Here is a 21,836-nt window from a genome sequence, read left to right as displayed (position 1 = left end):
TGTTGTATCTTAAGTAAAGTGCAGAAACATCCCCAAGGGCTGAATCCAATCTGGAACTGCAAGCAGGAGCCATACATTACTGTCTTTCTGGAACAGAGGGTTAGAGGCTAACTTCTTGAGTACATTGGTTACTGAGTATTGAATACCCCCCCTGTGGTGAAATACTTTAATCATAGTCAATGATGTGTGTACTGGGGATCACTGAGGACTGCAAAGTTCAGTGGAAAAGAAAGAGAAGCTCAGGGGCACAGGGATTGCTGTCTATACCATCTAATGAAAACAGAGCATTACAACACATGGTCAAAATTCATTTTGCCACACCAATCTCTCTGCCAGCCGTGACCCTCTCTCTCTATCTTGTTTTGTTATTTTCTATTCCCTTATAACAGGGGCACCCCAGGTGAACAAAACAGGTAACATATTCAACTGCAGATATGCATCTATATACAGTAAAGCACATCAGGCCTGTGTCCTTGACCTAAGAAAATGTGTTTTACATATAAAAATATGAATTTAAAAAAATCACAAAGCTAAATTTGCCTCTACATTGTAATGTTTTCTCCAGGAATAAATAATGCCGATATTTAATGCATTGATTTTCTCTCTATTATTTTAGGCATCACATCACAGAGGTGAAATTTCACATTCCTTGCTCATCTTTAGTTTCACATTTTGACAGTATTTACCACAAAACAAAGTCAGGAAGATGATGGCATGATGAGAGCTGAAGCGAGGGGTTAATGCTCTTCCCTCATCTGTCTCCATTGTGGCCTTCAGCAAACACCTGAGCTATAATTTAAGCACAGATACAATATGGGAGGTTGGAGTGGAATGAACAGACAGCTGCAGCATGCTGCTGATTGCACGAGCATCCAGTGAATACCCAGTTGATCATAATTACCGGGGGTGGTAGAGAGAAATGACCACTGTGAAAGGCAGATGGGTAACAGGCACCAGTGTATCCACACACCTCACATCACACACATACTCATTCATAATAATTTCCTTTCAGCGCTTCCTTTAAATGCTTTAAAATGAAGTAAAGCTCCCTGTATTTTGGAAATGATGATCTTCCTCGGCATCTTTCAGTCAGAGGGAATGGAGAGTGGAGTTGGACTCGGGGTAGCGGTGGGTCAAGTTGGGCCAGTGCCGAGATACACCACAGATACACCACAGATACACCGCAACCACCAGGAAAAGCTGTGTGACATGAAATCCATCTTTGTGTAGTCACACTGAAATGTTGTGTTTTGCTTATGCACAGGCTTGAAATAAGACAGACCCTAAAGTTACATATTACAGAGGTATATCAAGTGGCCAGGGAGGCAAGTAAAAATCATATTCACCTCGATTCAATTGTATTTTATGCAGAAGTTTTACTTTATTACAGAAATATTGGTAACACTTTACAATAACAGTACAACAATTAATGTTAGTTAATGCCGTAATAAACATCAAGTAACAGTTAACTAACCATTAACTAATGTGTCTAAGGATCATTTACTAATGCTGTTCATGCTAAGGTATTAATTTCTATGTTATTTAAGGGTTATTGTAGATATTATTAACATTAGTAAATGCCATAATAATCATTAACTAACAGTTAATTAACCATTATGGCATTAACTAACGTTAACTAGCATTAATTGTTGCATTGTTATTGTAAAGTGTTACCTAAATATTATACATTTACAAATACAATAGAGATTTTATATTTAGTGATTCATATTAAAGTATGCAGTTGAAGCTCTCAGTAAAACATCTGTGGCTGTAACCCAATCCACATTCTTTTCCATGCTTCTTATTTTTACAGTATACTTAATTTTTTTTTTTTTTTTTTTTTTTATTTTGTACTGTTTTTGTATTGCCTGTTTTCACACTGTTCCCCTGCTGAATCCTTTTATTTTTGCCACCACATCAACCTAATCTCCCCCATGTGAATCAATAAATGTTAATCTTATTTATGAGACCTTAGATTGGGCAATTTACAGCGACAGAAAATGCTTTTATTAGAATACATTCACGTACATTGTGTCAAAGCTTGATATGGCGTGTCACATTTATTTCCCACAGTGCTGGCCTGCCTTTTTATTGGCCTCTGGTTTTCGCATTACCGTTCCAAGCATGTATCTTCATTAACATATCTGACTGGCCGGGCAACATGCAGGTTGGGGAAGCATCAATCACCAAGAGCAGTAGATAATGAAACGGATGAGATGGGCCTGTGATCTCCTCCACGGGGAGCTGAGCCACGCTGGACTTGACTGTTCAGGGGCCACTGGGATCAGCGGAGGTGCTCGGGTCAAGGCCACTTGCCGCGAGATCAGAAGGACTGAACAATGAACTGATGGATAAAGGCAAGGTGGAGAGCCCAGAGATTGGTCCCATTCATCATCGATGAATGTCACCGCTGATGACCGAGGTGCTTGGGGTGGGGTGGGGCAGGGTTTGAAATCCACTGCTGTGGATGTCACGCAGGCGATGACACATTATTGATTTGGTAGAAGAAGATGCTTGATTTGTGATTTCTACTGACAGGGGCGCCGCCAGGAATTTTGGTCCCCATGAAAAAAAAAAATATATATATATATATATATATTTACTCGATGATGATTCAATAATTTTATATATTTTATATTAGTTTTTACCTGTTTTTTGGGGGCCCCTGTCAGGCAAGGGCCCTTGGAATTGTCCTAACTTTTCCCCCATATACGGCGCCCCTATCTACTGATATCCTATGCAACTGTAAGATACTTTGTCGCTGCCAAAAGAGACAGTATTGGTGATGTACCTTGGGCCGACCAACAACTAACCAAACAGATCTAATGCCACATAGAGTTTGACAAAGAAAAAAAAAAAAAATCATCAGTGCCTGAAAATGGACGTGCGACAACACATTTCTAGAATCACCATTTTGCACCAGTGTATATACAGAGAAAACTACACGACACAAAAGGCAGTCACACAGGGAGAAATACATGATACAAGAGGCAGAGATACCAATTTCTGCACTGACAATAGCCTCAATACACCAGAATGCAATGGTGCCGCAAGATAAGCGTAGGCTCACTCTCCTGCTCTCACTATTGTTGTATCGGTGTCTCTCCACCTACATGTGAAACCAACTGTTGGACCAGGCATGCTCTTTGGGGCTCCTTGAGGCAGTGTTGCCAACTTTTTTTTGCCATGAAATTAGAGCCTACCTGCTCAAAAAGCTGCTGGAAGTTTTATTTATTATTATTATTATTTTTTTTTTTTTATATCAATCTGTGTTCTGGAAATGCTGTGATCCTCAGACCTCTTCAGGTTTGACAAATAAGCAAAGCAAATCAGCACCAACTTCAAAAGATTTTCTGCCAAATGCTTAGGGAGTCAGCCCATTAACACTGATGCATATTGATTTTGTTGTTTTTGAGAAATGTAGTCATCACTGTCTGATAAATTGCATGGTGGTTATGCTGAACGTCATTGGTCATAACTCCAGGGAAATGCAGAATAGTAGGAATCATTAACGTCAAGGACCATACCAGTGATTTTGAATGTTGGCCTGTTTACTACAGTATCCCCAGATGGGGGTGGGTTACTGCTATAGAGGAGTGTATGGAGGGTATTAGCTGAAACACCCACCTTATAATGATCTGCTTCTGTGGCTACCAAAGGCATCACCATTCCTAAACCACAAAAATGATAACTGGCTGTGCAAATTAAACGTTTCTCTAGGGACTATTTTCTGGCGGGGGGACAATTTCAAGTCATCAAAACACGACAGTGCTGCTGCTTTTAGGAAAACTAATGTGGAGGACTTTGTTACGGTGATGGAAAACTGCTGTGAAGAAAGTCTGAAGCCTCTGAGACCTCATTTTCAGATCATTTTCATATCATAGTGGGAAGGAATGGAAACCAACAGCTGGATAAAAGGGAGGAAAAATGATACCGGAGTTCAAAAATATGACTGTCAGCTTTGGAAAAGATTAGAAGAAATGTGAAGGATGTACATTACATACAACATGCAGAATCACCGGTATGGTCCTCTAAGTTCAGTCAGCTAATTCATGCCGAATGAGGAAGATGTGTATTGAGAATTAATGTACATATAGATTTTGTTTTGATGTGAAGGCTCTGTTTCATGTCACTCCCTGTGAAGTGCAACTGGGGGGGATCAGTGCAGCCCCCATGGGGAGCCATAAAGAAGCCCACAGGTGGATGCTGGGGGCGATGATGGAGCGCGTGACGTTCACAGGCAGCAGTGGCAGCAGGCAGGGCAGCGGCGGAGAACGAGCAGATCAATCTACGGCTTAAATAAATTGGCGGAGGCAAAGTGCAAGCTCAGCTGACACGTCTGCTGATCCCGAGCACGGCCCTCCTCCGCCTGTCTGCCCCAACGAGCTGTCAGGCTTCGCTTCATTAGACGTAGACGAGGCAAGGTGCAACCAAAGTGGCTGCGACCACGGGGCGAATTACAGCACATTACAGCGCGTATCGGTGTAGCAGCGCAGGAGGGGTGGATTTTTCCTTTGAGCGTCACTCACTGAAGTTATGAGAGATCTGGTGCAGCAAGGACAAATTAAAGTACAGTGGTGTCAGAGAGCTTTCAGCAAATTCAGAAGAATCACACGCACACAAAACACCTAGTCAAGGTTACCGGGAGCTTTCTGAAGTCAGACATTTTCAATGAATGGATTTTTCAGGGACCAGAACTTTTTTTCTATAGCCGATTGGAGACTAAAGTGAATGGTGTGAGGCGATAACACACGACATTACAGAAACACGCAAATTGAGAAAAAACAAGCAAATATAGAAACGCTGCATAACACACAGAACATAAAGGAAATGTTTCTGATGGAAAAAAGCCCCAACAGCACTCACCATAAGCAGACCTGCTGCCAGAGCTGCATTTAATTCTGTTTGAGTAACTTTCACATAACGTTATGACAGTTTTATTTTTTTTATTTTTATTTTTATTATTATTTTTTAAATGTATTTATTAGAAATGTGTGGCTAATGGGTAACATTATGTTCTATATCTACAAAGAAAAAGCAAAAAGGAAAATGCTATTTAAATATTTAATATGTTTAACTTAAGCGTTGAGTTGATGTAGCTCGTCTGATCCATCAGTGCACTCTGGTATTTTATATTATGCGTTCTCCAGAAGCTTTTCCATTGTGTTGTGTGCATTTTAAACTGCTGCACAAAAATCCTGTGGGCTTGTTTTTTTTTTTTGTTTTTTTTGTGCAGGAGAAAGTCTCAGATTTTAAGTATTTGCTTGTGTTTTCTCAGTTTGCGTATATTTCCGTAATGCCGTGTGCTCTCAACTCGGTTCATGTGTTTTGCCACTCGCACGCCTCCTTTGGTGATGACATCGTGATTCAAACTGCAAAATGTGTGACTAAGGCCTCCAGCTATTGTGCAACTTGAGTAAATACTTAAGAGTATAGCAGTGCTGCAGGATGTCAAGAGGAGAGCAGGACCAAGGGGATGAGAAATGAAGCGTTTCACACTGACGTAAAAAGAAACTTTTATAAGTTTTTTATGCAAAGTAATGTAAAACACTGCAATGACAATGGCAGGCGGGTGGCAGGGGTTGGCTACAGGCTGTTGGGTTGGGTTGGATAAGGGGTCACTGGGTTCAGAGATTAATTTGGGCTCAGTTAAGGCGTTGATTAGTGGGAGCTGGTTGGGTTTCTCTCAGCGTCTTACCTTCTTATATCTGGGAACAGGAAGCTGTTTTCCAGCAAACATAACACAGCAACACACAGAGAGGACGAAAGCATGCAAGAGAGTGGAGTGAGGGAGGAAAAAGAGAAAAATAACATTGATTATTTGACATGAACTTGAAATAAACTAATTAATGGACAAATAAAAAAAAAAAAGGAAAACAGACTTAAAGGATTAATTAAAGACCAAAAAAAAAAAACACAAACAAAAACATGTAAATACAAATGTCAGGATTGCCATGGCACAGCACAGAAAATAATAAGTTTTTCAACACTTCATCACACACTTGCTGTTTATTTTCAGGGGCTGCTCTGGCCAATTAAAAACCTCTCTGTTCTAACAAAATCGTCTGTGGCCTGTATAATTTGTGTGGTTTGGAGCACATGGACGGCAAAGTGACAACAAATAACCCAGAGTGTATTTGAAACAGCATGATGAATTATCATTTAGGATGATTTCAGCGGGTATTTCTCCCCACAGATTTCCCAAATGATCGTACCTGAAAGATCAGTTTGTTCGGCTCATGCTTAAAAAAATGTACAATTACAGTTTATATTATAGTGGGATTGGAAAAAGAAAAGAAAAGAAAAAAAGTGACACATTAATCAGACCAATAGGGGGGAAAATCTCGGAGAAACCTTTGAAACAATCGATAAATCAAGCTCGACCGAACTTTGCACCATCCTTCAAGAGTCTGAACATGTGGATCGATGAAGATTTGTCATAAAAAATGTAAACGATTACAGTACGTTTAGGGAAGAGGTGGCATAATCAATCACACGCGTCCGAGACCTGTGAATAAACATTAGCTAATCCCTGATCCTGCACATTAATAAGGAGCAAGCAACGTGATCCCATAAAATTTCTGGAAACAAACACGATATCTGTCCTGGACGCAAATGATGTGACCTTCACAGATCTCACCACCAAATGGATTAAGCAAGAAAAACAACCTTGGTCAAAGTGATAGTTGGTTAACAGTTTGAATTAAGGTCAGGATTAAGTTTACAGGTTGGTTCAGGCAATCAAAACGGTTTAAGGTAAGGGAAAGGTTTGGGCACCGGTCAAATAAAAGATTCTGCTGAAAAACTCACTGAGAGACACTAAGACACCCTTTTGCTCATTTCACAAAAGTTAATGAGATCCAGCTGGTAGCAAGTGGTCAAACCTTAATGATCTGAGGCTTTGAGCACTGATTAAAACTTGATTAAAAGAAAGTGGATCAAATCAAATAACAAAATAGTGCCTCTGCTGTACATGAAAAAATGAAAGATGTTAGTTACAACCCTTACAAAACAAAAACATATTGCAGTATATTGGAAAATATCATGTGATATATTAGATAATACATTTCCATATATGGGAACTAGTCTTTATATTTCCCAATATATTGCAATATCTGAAATGCGCAATTACTTATGTATTATTCCATATATTAAAATATATTAATGCAATATATATATATAAATATATGGCATTATATATGTTTCACCAGTATATTATTCCATGTATTGCTAAGACATTTTCAAATACATAACATATAAATTTATTGTAATTCCATATATTAAATGTAATATATTGTAATATATTTCATGTAATATATTGGTAAATATATTTTCTTTCCGTAAGGGAAGGAGCCTGGATCCAGGCCTCATCAGTGGCCACGCCCTTTTTTTTTTTTTTTTCATGACACAGCAATTTGTGAAAGTGCTCTCATTCCCAGCGCTAGATTTGGGGATTTCTTCTGTTCTTCAGAAATGTTAAAGCATTGATAAATTAAAACATCGACAGTTAGCCAGTCTAAAACTTGTGGCAACGCCTGATGATATGATTGGTTAAACGCTGACCAGTGGTCTTGGTCCATAGGTGGGACAGGGACTGACTTTGGTAAATCATCTCAGATAGAGAACAGACCAGAAGCTACTGAGTTACAGCGTTAATCAATGGGGTCTGGAAACCAGGCTAAACCTAAAAACATTCTTCTGTCAAATGTTCTTCTGTCAAAACTTTCTTCTGTCAAAAACTTTCTTCTGTCAAATGTAACGAAACTACGCAGTGCGTTGTGTCCATGTTCATTATGAGCTCACAATGAGTTTCATATATTAGAAACTGATGATTGTGTTATGTTAGCATTATGAAAAGTGAAAGATCACTTTTCTGGAAGCTGTGGACCACATGAGCCAGAGGTAGAGGATGATCTGTCACTTTAAAAGGTCACACCAGTGATTTTAAATACTTTGAATACCGCCCATTTACTAGAATTTGCCCACATTTTACAAAGCAACAAATAACGGTGTAAGGTGCTGGAAGACCAGAAAATAAAGTAGAAATAAGGACATTTGCACTCACTAAACGTGCGGGTATCCTTATTTCTGCTTGGATAAAGGTAGTAAAAATGATATCCGAGTTCTAAAATTTGATGTTACTAGATTAACTATGTTCTGCACACTTTACATGTTTCCACTAAACTTTGATCGACGTGTCTAGGACCAATGTTATTCCACAAAAAATGTAATGCAATCAGTAATGTGAAATTTCTGCCGATGTTCCCTGTGTTCATAAAACATGAATAACTGCTCATTTCAAAGCATTATTTGACTAAAGTTAACTTATTTAATCATGTACGATAACTTGAGTCTAATTTCTTAGTGTGCACAGTACTTTAGGAAGCACAAACTAAGCAGAAATCTACATTTTTGCTGCAGTGCTGAGTGCACCTTGTGAACGTGCTCAGATCTGACAGTGAGACAAATGGCGTGCGGTTCCTGTCCTTGGTCAGGAATGAAAAAGGGGGAGAAATGATGACACAGATATATACATTTTATTCATGACCTTCAAGTTTTTATTCAGCGATGACTGATGCCAATTTTTCCGACGACGGTATAGCTCATGTGTTTGGCGTTGACAAGTGAAAAAACGTCATCTCCAGACTCATCAAAAAGCACTCAAGGTGTAATTTTAACCCGAGATACTCCGTATAGGAGATAATCCACCTATAAAAATATGTGAGACCACCAACAGGGGCGTCGTAGAGCGCTAAAACTGGGCTAAACAGAATCAAATGTACAGTGGACAGAGGCACTTTTCTAAATCGGCTCTCCAAATTGTAATACAATACAGTATTTTTTGCATGGATGAAAATGAAATACACATTTTTATACAACCAGTCAACAGCAGATAGCCTTAATGCAATGGGCTGTGTAACAATGACAGTAATAGTCCAGTAACTGGAAAATCAAACGTGGTGAGCATTTTATAGCATTAATCCCAATTGGCTGTCATATATCTGACCGTGTTTAGCAAGGGCTCAGCACTGCCCCCGGTGTCCGAAAGTCAGCACTGCAATCTTTTTTTCTGTCTCACAGCAGCCAAGCAGTCAATAGGCTTTGTTTCCACATTATAACTGCACAGCTTCAGCAGCTGCAATGACACCCATACTCACCCAACTTCCCATCCCAGGTAAAAACTGCACCATGAGACAGTCCATATCAACATGCTCAAATATCCACTGACTGAAACTCGAATTCATACTAATGCAAACATAACCCTGTTGATAACAAGCCATCCCGCTGTGCCTCACGTGTCACACATGCAACTTCTGTATGCAATCCTGCCATCATATATATTACACGCTTTCATTTCATCTAGGCTATAAGCTGGGCATTTCCATTTATGACACACACCCTCTAAATAAGGCATCAGAAACTGAGTTGGTTGTACAAATCATGCCGAGCAAATCCTTTTCTCTGAAACCACAGGGATCCACCCGACAGAACGTGCAATATAGGTTAAAATGAGAACGACAAAATGGCTCTGCTCTGTCCTCACACTGCAAATATTCACTTGATTCTCACTGATTTCCTCTTGTCTAATGCAGGGATTACCAGTCAGGTTGAGTTTATTTATAGAGCACTCTTGGTACGAAAGGTCTGGCATGAACGGCTTTAAAAACAAGGGACGTAAAAACAGATGTAAACAAGGATAATGAATACAACAGAACGAGTACATGTCCAAGTGACAGGGCCAGGGCTTGTGTGTGTGTATGTCTCTGTGTGTGTGTGTGTGTGTGTGTGTGTGTGTGTATACACTCTCATAAATGTGTGGGAGTGCTAGGCGATGAAATGACGAGGCAATCCACAGGAGAAGTGAGAGAGTGAAGGACTGCAGCTGAGAGTTAAGATAGGTTGTTTTGTAGGTGGTGCTGAATAAATGGCTCTGTGCGAAATGCAGTAGAGTAAGATGTAGAGTAAGAAAAGACTCTACATCTGGTGGTATACCTTCAAATACATCAGGTGACAAGAAGGGATATTGGGTTTATTACAGAGAGGAGGCAGATCATGACACCAAGTTAAGCCTTTTCTGTTAGAGGTAAGACTTTCTAATAAAAATCTGCAATAAACCAGTGATGGAGTGATTTTACCCCCCAGGAACCTTTACATCAAGAGAAATTTTGGTTTGCATTCAGCATTAATTCTGTGTAAAAGGCAGGTTAGTGGATTCTCACTGATTTGTTGCAAATTTTCAGGGTATTTTCTTAGATTTTTTTTTCTTCTCCTTTTCAGTTTCAGGTCTTTTTCACGTCATTTTCCAATAATTCATTGCTAATTTGGGCGTCATTTTCTTGTAAGTTTAAAAAAAACAAATTTCTATTTTTTTAAACCATTGCTTCTGTAATTATTTGTTCATTGCCCTTTTCCCCCATCTTTCTGAATGAAATCGCTCAGGTTTCAAAGGGTTAAATATTTTAGACGCCATTCATGAACACTGACAAGTTGTGGTGATATTAATCAGTAACTGGGAAGCGTTAACATGATCCCTCATACACTGTCTGCATTAGAGCAACGTCTAGTGAATTACCGTGAAACTGAACTAGTCCTCATTTTGCTGAGCACCTCTCAAGACCCCCTCAGGGTCCCCAGACCTCACTTTGAAAACCACTGCTGTAGCCAGTGGGATATGAATGATAAAATGATAAACAAAGGCATGGATGAGTTTTCTGAAGTGATGATAGGCTGTTTTGGGTATCACTTTAATGTCACTGGCAAATGAAAGGGCTGAATAAAAGAAGAAAAAAGTAAAAACTCCCTATTTTTTCATCTTAGAATCTAAAATAACTTTTTCTGTTTTGTCTGTGCTGATCAGAGGAAAGTGACCATTTTTTTTAAAATTTCAAGAACGCATTCAGTCTTAGTCGATCTATTTCTATGCATCAGTCTGTGGTGTGAAATATGGAGCAGATAATCTACAGAGGGGAAGCTTATAGACTGACAATAAGCGATGACCCAGATCTGAATCACAAAGTTGTATTAGTACTGTAATGTTTATTTCTGAGATAAGATGGAAGATTGGAAATTCACCCGTCATTTTTGAGGTCTGTAGGGTGGAGCGTCACCTTCTTTCAAGAGTGCTCTCTCTATGGGCGGTGACATCACCTGCCACCAAAGACCACACACCCTACTTCTCACCATTAGGGGTCAGTCTTCACAGTGATTTGGCGTTTGGGTTTAATCACTCTTTAATTTCTTTTTGACCATTGTGAGTTTCAGCACCGGAGGAACAAGGACGGTATACATACAGACAGGGAGAGAGTCGTTACTTATAATTTCGAGGCAATGGACTCTAGAGTGCCGGTGGGTGACTGAGATGCCAGCTGTAAGGATCCCTGCAGCCGAATTGGAGTGAAATGAGAGAGAGACTGTCTGGTCCGGCCCGGGTCGAGGTGGACTGTAAGGTTATCACATGCAGCGTAAACAGCGCTGGAAATGTTGAGTCCCAACATATGAAAAAAAAAAAATTACAGAATTATTACAGCTGAGGTGAGAGGTGCTAAAACTAGTAGCAGGAGGCAATTTGGTTAGATTTACAACGGTACTGGATAGGAGTCCAGGTTTATTATGTTTGCCTCGAGCAGGTTAGAAAGGTAGATAGCTGAAGCTTGTAGAGCTGTCCTTCCAGGATAATTGATGGATTTCTAGATTAGAAGCGCACCATTCGTGCTCTTATTTTCAAGTGGCTTGCTGACATGAGCGCCTGTGTAGACTGTTTATCAAGGTAGCGATGTTTCTGCCCTGCACTAGTACATGTAATGGATATATTAATATGTTGCCTCGTGAATGAAGGATTCTTCAGTAATGTTTCTCTGTCTGTTGATATGGTATAAATACTGTGGTATGGTATAAAATGTCTTCATGTGAAATCAAGGAAGAAGTGGTAAAATCACATCAGACAGGAAAGACACTTGGTTTCAACAGTTTTAAACCTGTTTATCATACTTTTCTAGCAGACTTTAAAAATAACACTGGAGTTCATTCAATAATGGATACATTACATTTTTTTTTTTTTTTTTTTTTTTTGTGAAGTGAATTTCCTAAAAATGGCCCTTTGTTCTGATTGTATTTACTATAGAGTAATAAACCATGGGATCATGTTAAAAGACCAAATAAGTTTTTTTTTTTCATGTTTGGAAATGAATACAGCATAAACTAAAAGGACTTAACTTTGAAGAGTCTAATTGGAGACTGACAGTTTTGCTATGAACATTTTCACTTATGTTTGGAATTCATCAGTTGAAAATAAAGCATATCTAGTGAGTTAAAGTATGTCTGGGGAGGGTGATAAAGGACCTTGAAAGGATAATGGAAAAGAAAATGTTTGGACTAAATACTGTGAAAGACCATTCATTGTCATTTTACGCTTGTGTCCATAAGAAGAAGCCTTGGAGCACACTGTTTTCAGTTGCATGGCTGTGAAACTATGGTGTTTTGCTATAAAGTACATGTATGGTTATGTATGAAAAAATTCTGTTTCAATAAAGTGGAAAAAATCTATTTTCACCGTGTTATCTCATATTGTCTAACACACTTCTAACATATGTGTTGGAAGCTCTGTCATAGCGTTGCCATAAATTGCTATTTCAATTCAACTTTCCATCTAAAGGTTTAAGATCTTGATTATTTTACATATATATTTTAATTGGTTAAAAGGCTTTTAGCCATCGAGGCCATTGTTTTTAAGTTATAGACAGTTTTCCCCCCAACTGCAAACAGATGTTAACTGGAGTTTTTATATCCATTTGAAGCAACCTTGCCTGGAGCATCAACATAGCAGTGGGACCCTAAATGGGCCCGTGGAGGTGAGTCTCTCTCCAATCTCTGGGCATTTTTTCCACTTTATCCTACCTCATCTATGTTTTTATTCTCAACCCCTGTACTGGCGAGCTTTTCTTGTTTCCCAACCACTGACCATGGTGCTGCTCACCTCTCCTGAGTGCATTAGCTGTCGGGACCTAAGTCAGAAGATCACTGAGCTGGAAGACAGGATTTCAAAGCTCTATCAGATTTAAGAAAACGAGCAACTTATTGAGTCCTTGGTCATCGCCGGCCCAGCCACAAATGTCTCTGCTTGTGCAGAACCTGATCCCACCATTCTGGTTTCCCAAGCTCTTGCTAAAGATTGCTGGCTTTGCCAAGGAGCTACACCAGAGCTCCTGCCCTCCTTGCCTCCCCACCAGCTGCCTCAGTCTGTAATTCCTGAGAGAAAGAGAAGATCTCCCCCAAGTCCCTCTCCCTGCTGTGATCTTCAATTGACAAACAAATATGACATCCTCGGTGCAGTAAAGACTTCCCAGTGCTCAAGGGAAGCCCCCTTTGCCCCTCGTCTCCATAGATGGAACCTGGCCCCAAGCTGGAGCGTCAAGATCCCATGGCTGCATCCTGATGGCAAATAGACTAAGCATGCCGTTTATCTAACAACATTCAGCCTATGAGCAGCTCATTGTCTCCCACTTGTCACATTGCTGTGGTCAGCAATCGACCCTCACAGGACGGTTCCATCCTTGAATGACCTCCCCAGGGGTCAAGCACCTATCGATCTTGTTCCACTGTACTTTATATTAATTATTACACACTTGGCTGATCAATGCCAGAATTATCTGTTATAATTTCCCCTGATTATAATATCTCCAAGGGAGATAACCAACAGTTAGATAACAGTGGATTTCATACCACAGCCATCAAAAAACATGTCCACTTATGCTTATTTCACACAGTCAATCTTTCTAAGATTATATGGGATCTACGCATAAAACCTACAGGTTTACTTTGGGCACATTTGAACATACATAGTGTTGGACAACTTCAAAAGCTGTTTATAGACTCAAACCTGGACTTTCTACGTCTTTCTAAGATACAGTTAATCAAATCATCACCAGTGGCTTCTCTCCCAGTACCAGGGTACAACTATTTTAGAAGAAACAGAAAATTAGGAAGGGGTGGTGGACTGCTGGTATATGTGAAAAATCACTTTAAATGCAAGCAACCTGACCTTCAATGTGTGACTGAAATTGAATGCCTTGCTATAACCATCAGTCTATAACAGCAAGTGTCAATAAATGTTATTGGTTATTATAGATCACCTTTCCCCCTGTTTGACATCATGTTTTATAACCATTTTAGAAATCTGGATACAAGCAAACAATGTATAGTTCTCGATGATTTTAATCAGAGATGGGCAAAACAATAAAAAAGAAACCAATAGAATTCACAAATCAGTTTGATCTAACCCAATTAATAGTTGGTCGTCCCAGAATAACAACCTCCTCCAAAACTGAAATTGATTAAATTTTTAGAAGCAAGCCTGATAGAGTTACAATGTCTTCCAGTCTCTTACTGGGCTGTCAGATCATAACATGACCTTTATCCTCAAGAAACTAACCAAATGTTTTGCCTACCACAAAGACAAACAGCTACATTCCTGTAGAATACCCAAAAGAAGTACTCATGCATTTGAGGAAGAACTTAAACTGACTGGATGCAGTGTTTATCCCAAAATCTAAAGACCTCGGGCTCTAGTTTCCCGGCGCAGCGCGGGGTGGCGCAGTGAGGCGAGCCCCGCGCAGAGCTAGTTTCGACCGGCGAAGCGGGAGAGGCGGACAGTGTCCAAGTTTCACAGGCGGAGGTTCGCCGAGATGGGAGTGGCGGCGCAGCGGGGGGAGGTGCCGACAGATTCGGCTTGGCGCAGTGACAGTTTCGTGCCAAAAGGCTTCGCCGAGGTGCGCCAAAAGCTCGCCGTCTGAAACCACGTCTACTTTCAGCGCAAGGCGGAGCGGAGCTGGCGCAGTGGAAGTTTGGCTGGCTGGCGCACATCACCAAAACCTCACGATCAGCACAAACGGTGCCAATCTCCTTTGATCTGACATCAGCTGTGACGGGACAGTTGATATGGAGATATATGTATGTGCTGATTGTGAACGTAGCATTGAATAGTGTTTTTTTCGGTATTTATTGCATCGTTCATGTGTCTAACATCCCGGAAGCCTGCCTGTGAGGTTTTGGTGACGTGTCCGCACTGCTCGCCGGTCTCCGCTCCGCGCCTGTCTCCTGAGCTCCGCTCCGCCCGCGGCAATAGACCTCCATGTCAGCTGTGTAAACTTTCATTACGCCTTCACGCAGCGCATTTTAAAGGCAAGGACAGGGGCTCATTTGATTGGTTACATGTGAATCGGCTGTGTCAAACCCACTCCATGCCTTCTCTCCTCCCCTCCGCCGGTAGGAGGGATGGCGGAGTACTTGCGCCACCGAGAACGGCGTGCCAAACTTGGAAAATCCGCCTGGCCACACCCAGTTGGCGAAGCGCATCTGCGCTACGCCCCCGCCTCGCCTGGTCTGCGAAACTAGAGCCCCTCATGTCAACCCCTTACAAACACAGTCAAGGGTATTAAAGAAAATTTTGTTAAAAAAATAGGAAATAGTTACCAAGAGTTTGTCATGCTGAAAATGATCTGTTTTTGAGCATGATCAAAAAGTGTGATCTTATTCTGACAACTGCAATGAATACAGGACTAACCAGTTTCTAACAGTCTATGGAACAAAGTAGTACAAGAATTGAGGAAGGCCAATGCACATTTTTTATTCATCTTATACACAAAGCCAAAGGCAATAACAAAATGGCATAGATTTATGTGGAAAGTTAACTAATGGGCCTGATGAGACCTCTGTTGCATTTAACAAAAACATTTTATTGTCTCAGTGCAGAACCTGGCACATTGTTTTGGCATAAGAACCAAATAGATTTATTTTTATCCTCTCTAAAGTCTCATGTTTTAATTTATCTGAACAAAATGTACAAGGGTTGGAGCCAAGCTGATCCTCATCTTCATTACTGCTCTGTAGGTGTGCCCCAGGGATCTATACTGGGTCCCCTGCTGTTGTACATTAGTGACTGTCCAACTATTTGCCCTGATGTTATTACCCCAATATATGCAGATGAGACCATCATTTATGTGCATGCAAAGATAGCAGGGGACAGACAACTTAAAAGCAACAATGTCTCACATCTCTGACTGGCTCATTCAGTCTTCACTTTAAATGTCAGTAAGACTACATGTGTACTTTTCAATCAGGAAGGAGGATGATCAGCCTGAAATCCTCATAAAGGTGAAAAGCTTCAAATAGTTCCTGATCTGAAGTAGCTCACTATAATTATCAATTCACACTTAACCTTTGAAAAACAGGTAAAAGAGCAACTGATACAGTCACATAAAAAGTCTGCAAGGCATCACCATTGCCAGATTATTACAAAGTATCATCTTCTGAAATTTGATCATATTGTCTAGCTCACAAATTCCTGTCTTATGTAATGTATAAAATTACCCACAATCCTGCTCTCCTGTCACTCACAAACTAGACCATCCACCTGAGGCAACTGTGTGGTGCAACACAGATCTACTGACTTTGGCCAGTCAGCCTTTTCTGCAACAAAATACCCAACATTATCAGACAGTGTTTCATCCTTTTAAGCTGAAACTATGGGTGTCACGTGAACACTAATCTCCTAAATAAAAAAAAACAAAACAAAAAACACTTTATTGTGCTTAAGTAGGATGTAATGCTCTTATGGCTTAATGCATCTTGTTCCTGTGTAATGCTTGATAGGATGTAATGGTTTTGTGTTTATTCCTCAGTGCATATTTTCATGTATAATACCCTGACAGGATGCAGTGTTTTTATTGTTTAGTCCATCTTGTTGTTGCATATTGTAATATATGTGTATTATACCCTGTGTAACATTTTATCTTGTGTTTCCCCTGGGGACTGCAGCGGCGTTAAGAGTGTTTATAGTTTAAAAACAAACAGTTAAGAATGAAAGGACTATTTTCTCTCTTGGTCTATGGTCGTTGTGCTCATCCTTAGTTACTACGGTGGCTGGCAGGTACCCAAAAGGTTTACGATAGAGGTGAGCGGAGGAAAAGCAGAAGCTAGCCACAACATTAACTGCCAGCTGTCTTACAGTACTCTGAAGAATGTTATTATTTTTATCCTCCAACATGCATACATCAAACAAATGATCGCAAACTCAAACAATCTACTTCTATCTCAGTTGTGGCCTATACAGGAGGCACATAAGTTACTGCATCCTTCCAGATGTTGATAACAGGAAAAATACAATTATAAACAGTAATTTGAACCAAAGTATTGCTCATGTGCACTCGGTAGATGTGCATTTTAGTTTTGGAAAGGCAATACTTGTACAGAGATGTTGAACCTTCTTTGATTGGATTAAGGTGGTTCATTTTAAGGATGTTCGCCGGGAGGTAAGTAAAATAATATGAAATTTTTTAAATGGGTGAAACTGTCCCTTTAATATCATGAGTAATGTCGAAATGGATGTTGTGAAGAAAGGTCTATACCATTAGATTTTTCAATTCCCCCAATCCACCTCACCAGCCCTTCATGTAAGACCTGCTTTCAAAGTGACGGAGCAGTAGCAACATTTCAAGCTCTGCTGGTTCTGGCTCACAAAACAGACAAGCAGCCCACCACTGATTTGTACCACAAGCCTTCTGACAGCAACAGTATACTAGAGGGAGACAGTTTGCTCGAGGAGCCGATGTACCGGCCAGATCCATCAGGAACTTGGACTCTGTAGCACAGACCGGGCCGACGCTGCCTCAGACTTCACTAACCAATCGTTGGATGGAGGCCACGGAAATTGGTGGATTAAATCAGCTAAATGTTGTTTTGGTGAGGTCTCCCAAGCACAGCGTTTGCAACCTGAACCTATAAAAAGCTCATCACCCAGTCCTTTATGCTGCACAGAATGTCACCCCTTGGGTTAAAGACTTTAGAAAGATCATTAAAGGATAATTTCAGTGATTTTCAACCTGGGCTTTATTTTCCTAATTTTCGCCATTATGTGGATTGATTGTGTAGAAAATTTCATCACTTACTTCACTACAGAGCTTACTTTCCTCCTTAGATACACACATAGGGCCAAAAGGTAATATCCAACAGTTCAGGAAGCAATTAAAACACTTCTTTTCAATACGATAACACTCTAATGGGACCTGCTTTTTCTCTGCTGTGGTGTTAAATATCTTATTTTAGCAAGAATCACTGACAAGTAGCCTGCTGATGGAGTACCAAATACTGAGTGAAAATGACCTCACCTCTGTGAAAAACCATTCACAGCATTTTTTTGGTAGATTTTTGCTTCAGTCATACAAATAATTTTGAATGTGGGTCTTTCTTCTTCTTCTTCCAGCAGGATTTGACCGCAGACGTAATGAGCAAAGCGACCAAGGAAGTGTATGAACAACACGAACATGTGTCAAATGAACTATTATAACTGTGGTAATTATTCAATCACAGCTATTCAAAGATACAAGTAACTGCCACATGAGTGTTACTGTGTTGAAAGGACGTGTTTTAATTGCTTTTCTAATTCAACTCTTGGAGATTGCCCACTGCACCTGTGTGTGTGTGTGTGTGTGTGTGTGTGTGTGTGTGTGTGTGTGTGTGTGTCTGTGTGTGTGTGTGTGTGTGTGTGCACCTCCAGCAAACTTAAGACATTTATTTTAAAGTTACAAGGACAGTGCATATGAATAAACACTATAGAAATGTGCCAGTTTATCATCATGGCTAATTTTCAGCTATATAAAGCTGTATAGTGAAGAAAGTGATGGCAGTTTGAACTCATCTGTCATGATGGTTCATAACTGGGAAGAAAAGGTAATGAAAATAACCCGAATTACAGACGGTGCATGAAGAATGACAATTTCACTTTCAAAATGTTAATGAATAGGAAAAAAATATCAATAATAATAATTATATGGGAATTAAATTGATCATTCAATTCCAGTAGGGTAAGTCTTTGAAAATGGAATGTCAAATGGCTTTTCCTTTTTAATTTTAATTTGGTCAGACAATGCCCATGTTAGTATGTGAAACTGCAAATAAAAACTGGATTGCTGAATTTTCACTGGATCCAAATGATACATATGTGTAGTTTGTAGGAAATTATAATGCTGCTGTGGGAATCTTTTCAATTTCAAGTTTTAATAATCGTATTAATGCACATATAGTCCCTCATATGCCGCTGTGCTTGAGCTATCATGATTGCAGACAGCGAGTCCAGCCGGTGGAGAGGGCCGCTGAGCAGGGGAAGTGCTGTTATCTCTCAAACAGCTCTGAGCCATTTTTGCCTCTCTTTGAATGTGCACATGCATGTATTCTCTTTTAAATCAATTAGTAGCAATTTCAAAGGGCCCAAATGGACTAATTTCAGTCATGTGAGCTATTACAGGGGATTTTTTCCCTGTGGCTTAATTCAATAAGTGGGGTGAGGAGCCTCTAAAGATGGCACAGCTAAATGGAGTGACATTATCCAGCAGGGATCAGGTATAAGGCTGGGAGTGTCATCTGGAAACCTCGTCCAAAGACCAAAGACGATCTCTGATCACGCAGATGAAGGGAGTCGTTTTTGTACCAAGACGTGCAACAAATCATAAACGCTAGGCTGAAGTCTGTCATTATGCTCACACTCTGATCCGGTTCAAGCAGCCCTGTGAAACGGGTGATCCGGTGAGGACTTAATCGTGGTGACTGAAGTGCTGCTGAGTGCTTTAATGCGTGCTGCACAATGGGGGAAAATACATCATTTAGAGGCACATTGCCTTTCAGACAGTTGCAGGGGGTTAAAGGTCCCCGATAAACCGAGGCTTCATTATCCTGTACTTATCTTAATTGAATCTCTTCATGGAATAAGTAAACAGCTGTAAATTACTGACTATTATCTTCCTAATAACCTCCTGTTTGATTGACAGATGCCAAGATAGTCAACATGGCTCGTAGCAACCATTTGTGCGCACAACCTGACTCTTGACTGAAACACTATTTCATACCATTGTAATAACCTGTGGTTCAGATTAAATGTCAGCTTCCACCCTCAAGCAGCGATTTACTCAATTGCAGTGTGAAAATGAGACAAAACCCTCTTTGGCAAGGCAAATACCCCTTTGATATCGCATAACTCATACGATGCTATCTCATAGGTAAATACCCCTATTGGATGACAGGTATGCAATATTAATATATTGTCTGTTGTACCTTTTCTCTAGATCCTTTTCATGGAAAAGTAAACTTGGCTTTTCCAAAAAATAACATAATTTCGCCTCTTAAAAATAGCTCATTCATTTAAACTAAGAAAGGAAACAATCAAATGGTTCTCTTTCTCACCGTGCCGACATGTCAGCTCCTGTTGAGGCAAAAGCTTTAATTAAATGTTAACAAGGGAAAGTCTGTGGGCTATTTGCCCTCATACCTCCACCCTTAATGCACGGCTCAGAATCGTTCACTTCCACTTACAAATTACTTCCAAAGAAAATTATCAAGTGCAGTTGGCAATCATCACACTGTATCATCAGGCCTGTCTGTGCCAATACCTGATGCCAAATTACACACCTCCCCAAAAAAAAAAAAACATATGCAAGGAGTCCAATTTCTGATTCATTCTATTTGTGAGAATGCAAACCTGATGGTATCAATTATAATAATCCATTCTCACTCTGTCGAACATTTGACTGAAACTTGTTTAGGCGAGCAAACCGATACCAAACAGAGTGGCATTTTTTTCTTCATAATATGAGAGGAGAAAGAAATGGGAGAAAAACTGTGGCAGATGATGATTGGCAACTTAACTGGGGGGAAATAATGCAGGCAGCATTTTGTCTGTGCTTTGTCTGCAGGGGGATTGGAAGGGGAAATGAGAGGGCACAAAATCAAGCTTTGGGTCAGTTGTTGGTAAACATTAACGCGCACCTTAATTACATATTTGCTGTTAGATAGACTAAACATCACAACTAAAATTTGCTCGTGTGAATTTTGCTAAATGGGCTTGTTAAGCAGTTTCTTGTTGTCCTGTGAATGCAATGCCGTTTAGCAGCAGAGAGGGAAGGCCCAGATGTGGAGCCCTCCCACCGGCACGTGAACGTGGCATTTGATCTTGTTAAGTTGACTGTGAGACATCTGTGCTGACTGAAAGCCTGCTGGACCCGAGCTTCAGTGAGAGAGCCTCTGCAGGGAAGAATAGATGTGCTTTCCCACATTTCAATTTTGTTTTGTGCACAACTCTTTTTTTTTTTTATGCAAATTGCATTTAGCTTGTTTTCCATTTTGGAAGAATTATCAGATCAGTGGCCTTTCCGAACCTCTTTTAACCTCTTTTGTTTGTTTTGGTTATGTTGTCTAGTGACCTTTTGTCAGTTTGTGGCATTTATTTAGACTTGCTTTCCTCAGTAAATGCCAGCGGTATTGTGATAATGTATGCACTGTACATGTGGGGTACCACTGCTGTACAAATAGAAAACCCCGTCCCCGCTGCACACCTTCATCCTTTACTCACCAGAGATCGATATCAATCCCCAGAAGTCATTCAGTACCTGAAAAAGTCTTTCTATCTGCTCCTAGTACCATTCCTCGCATGCACCAGGATCTATAGGCTTTAATCAGAGACTTGTTTATCTGAGATGGATAGTACACGCCAAGTCACGTGCAGCTTAGACTTAGTATTGAAAAATGGACTTGGCAGTGGAAAAAAAGAAAAAAGGTAGGAGGGATGAGCGAAGTTTTCAGTAAACAAAGTCTACCAAGGAAATGAGGTTATATCTGAGAGTGAAAAAGCATTTCAGTTTGGCAAGCAAGTGGTTTAAGTCCAGGAAGCGCAGCAGTATAGCAAATAGCTGCCATCAATCAAGATGGCCTGGTGCCCACACCGCTGGCCAGCTCTCATGCCAAGTCAGGCTCCTGTGCAGCCCACGTCCCTGTGCACCACCTACCCACGGCCA

General features: G+C 40.3%; 1 protein-coding gene across 1 annotated transcript in view; it reads right to left on the bottom strand.

The window, feature by feature from the left end:
* Window positions 1-21,836, bottom strand: part of doc2b (double C2-like domains, beta) — a 145,877-nt gene that overhangs the window by 69,064 nt on the left and 54,977 nt on the right. Inside the window, exon 3 of the mRNA XM_030068535.1 lies at window positions 5,699-5,722. Within this exon, the coding sequence (XP_029924395.1) occupies window positions 5,699-5,722 (24 nt within the window). The remainder of the gene's footprint in view (window positions 1-5,698; window positions 5,723-21,836) is intronic.

The sequence above is a fragment of the Myripristis murdjan genome, chromosome 14 (genome assembly GCF_902150065.1).
Source record: "Myripristis murdjan chromosome 14, fMyrMur1.1, whole genome shotgun sequence".
Classification (NCBI taxonomy): Eukaryota; Metazoa; Chordata; class Actinopteri; order Holocentriformes; family Holocentridae; genus Myripristis; species Myripristis murdjan.
Note: the sequence above shows the minus strand (reverse complement) of the source record. Positions and strands in the feature narration are given on the sequence as shown.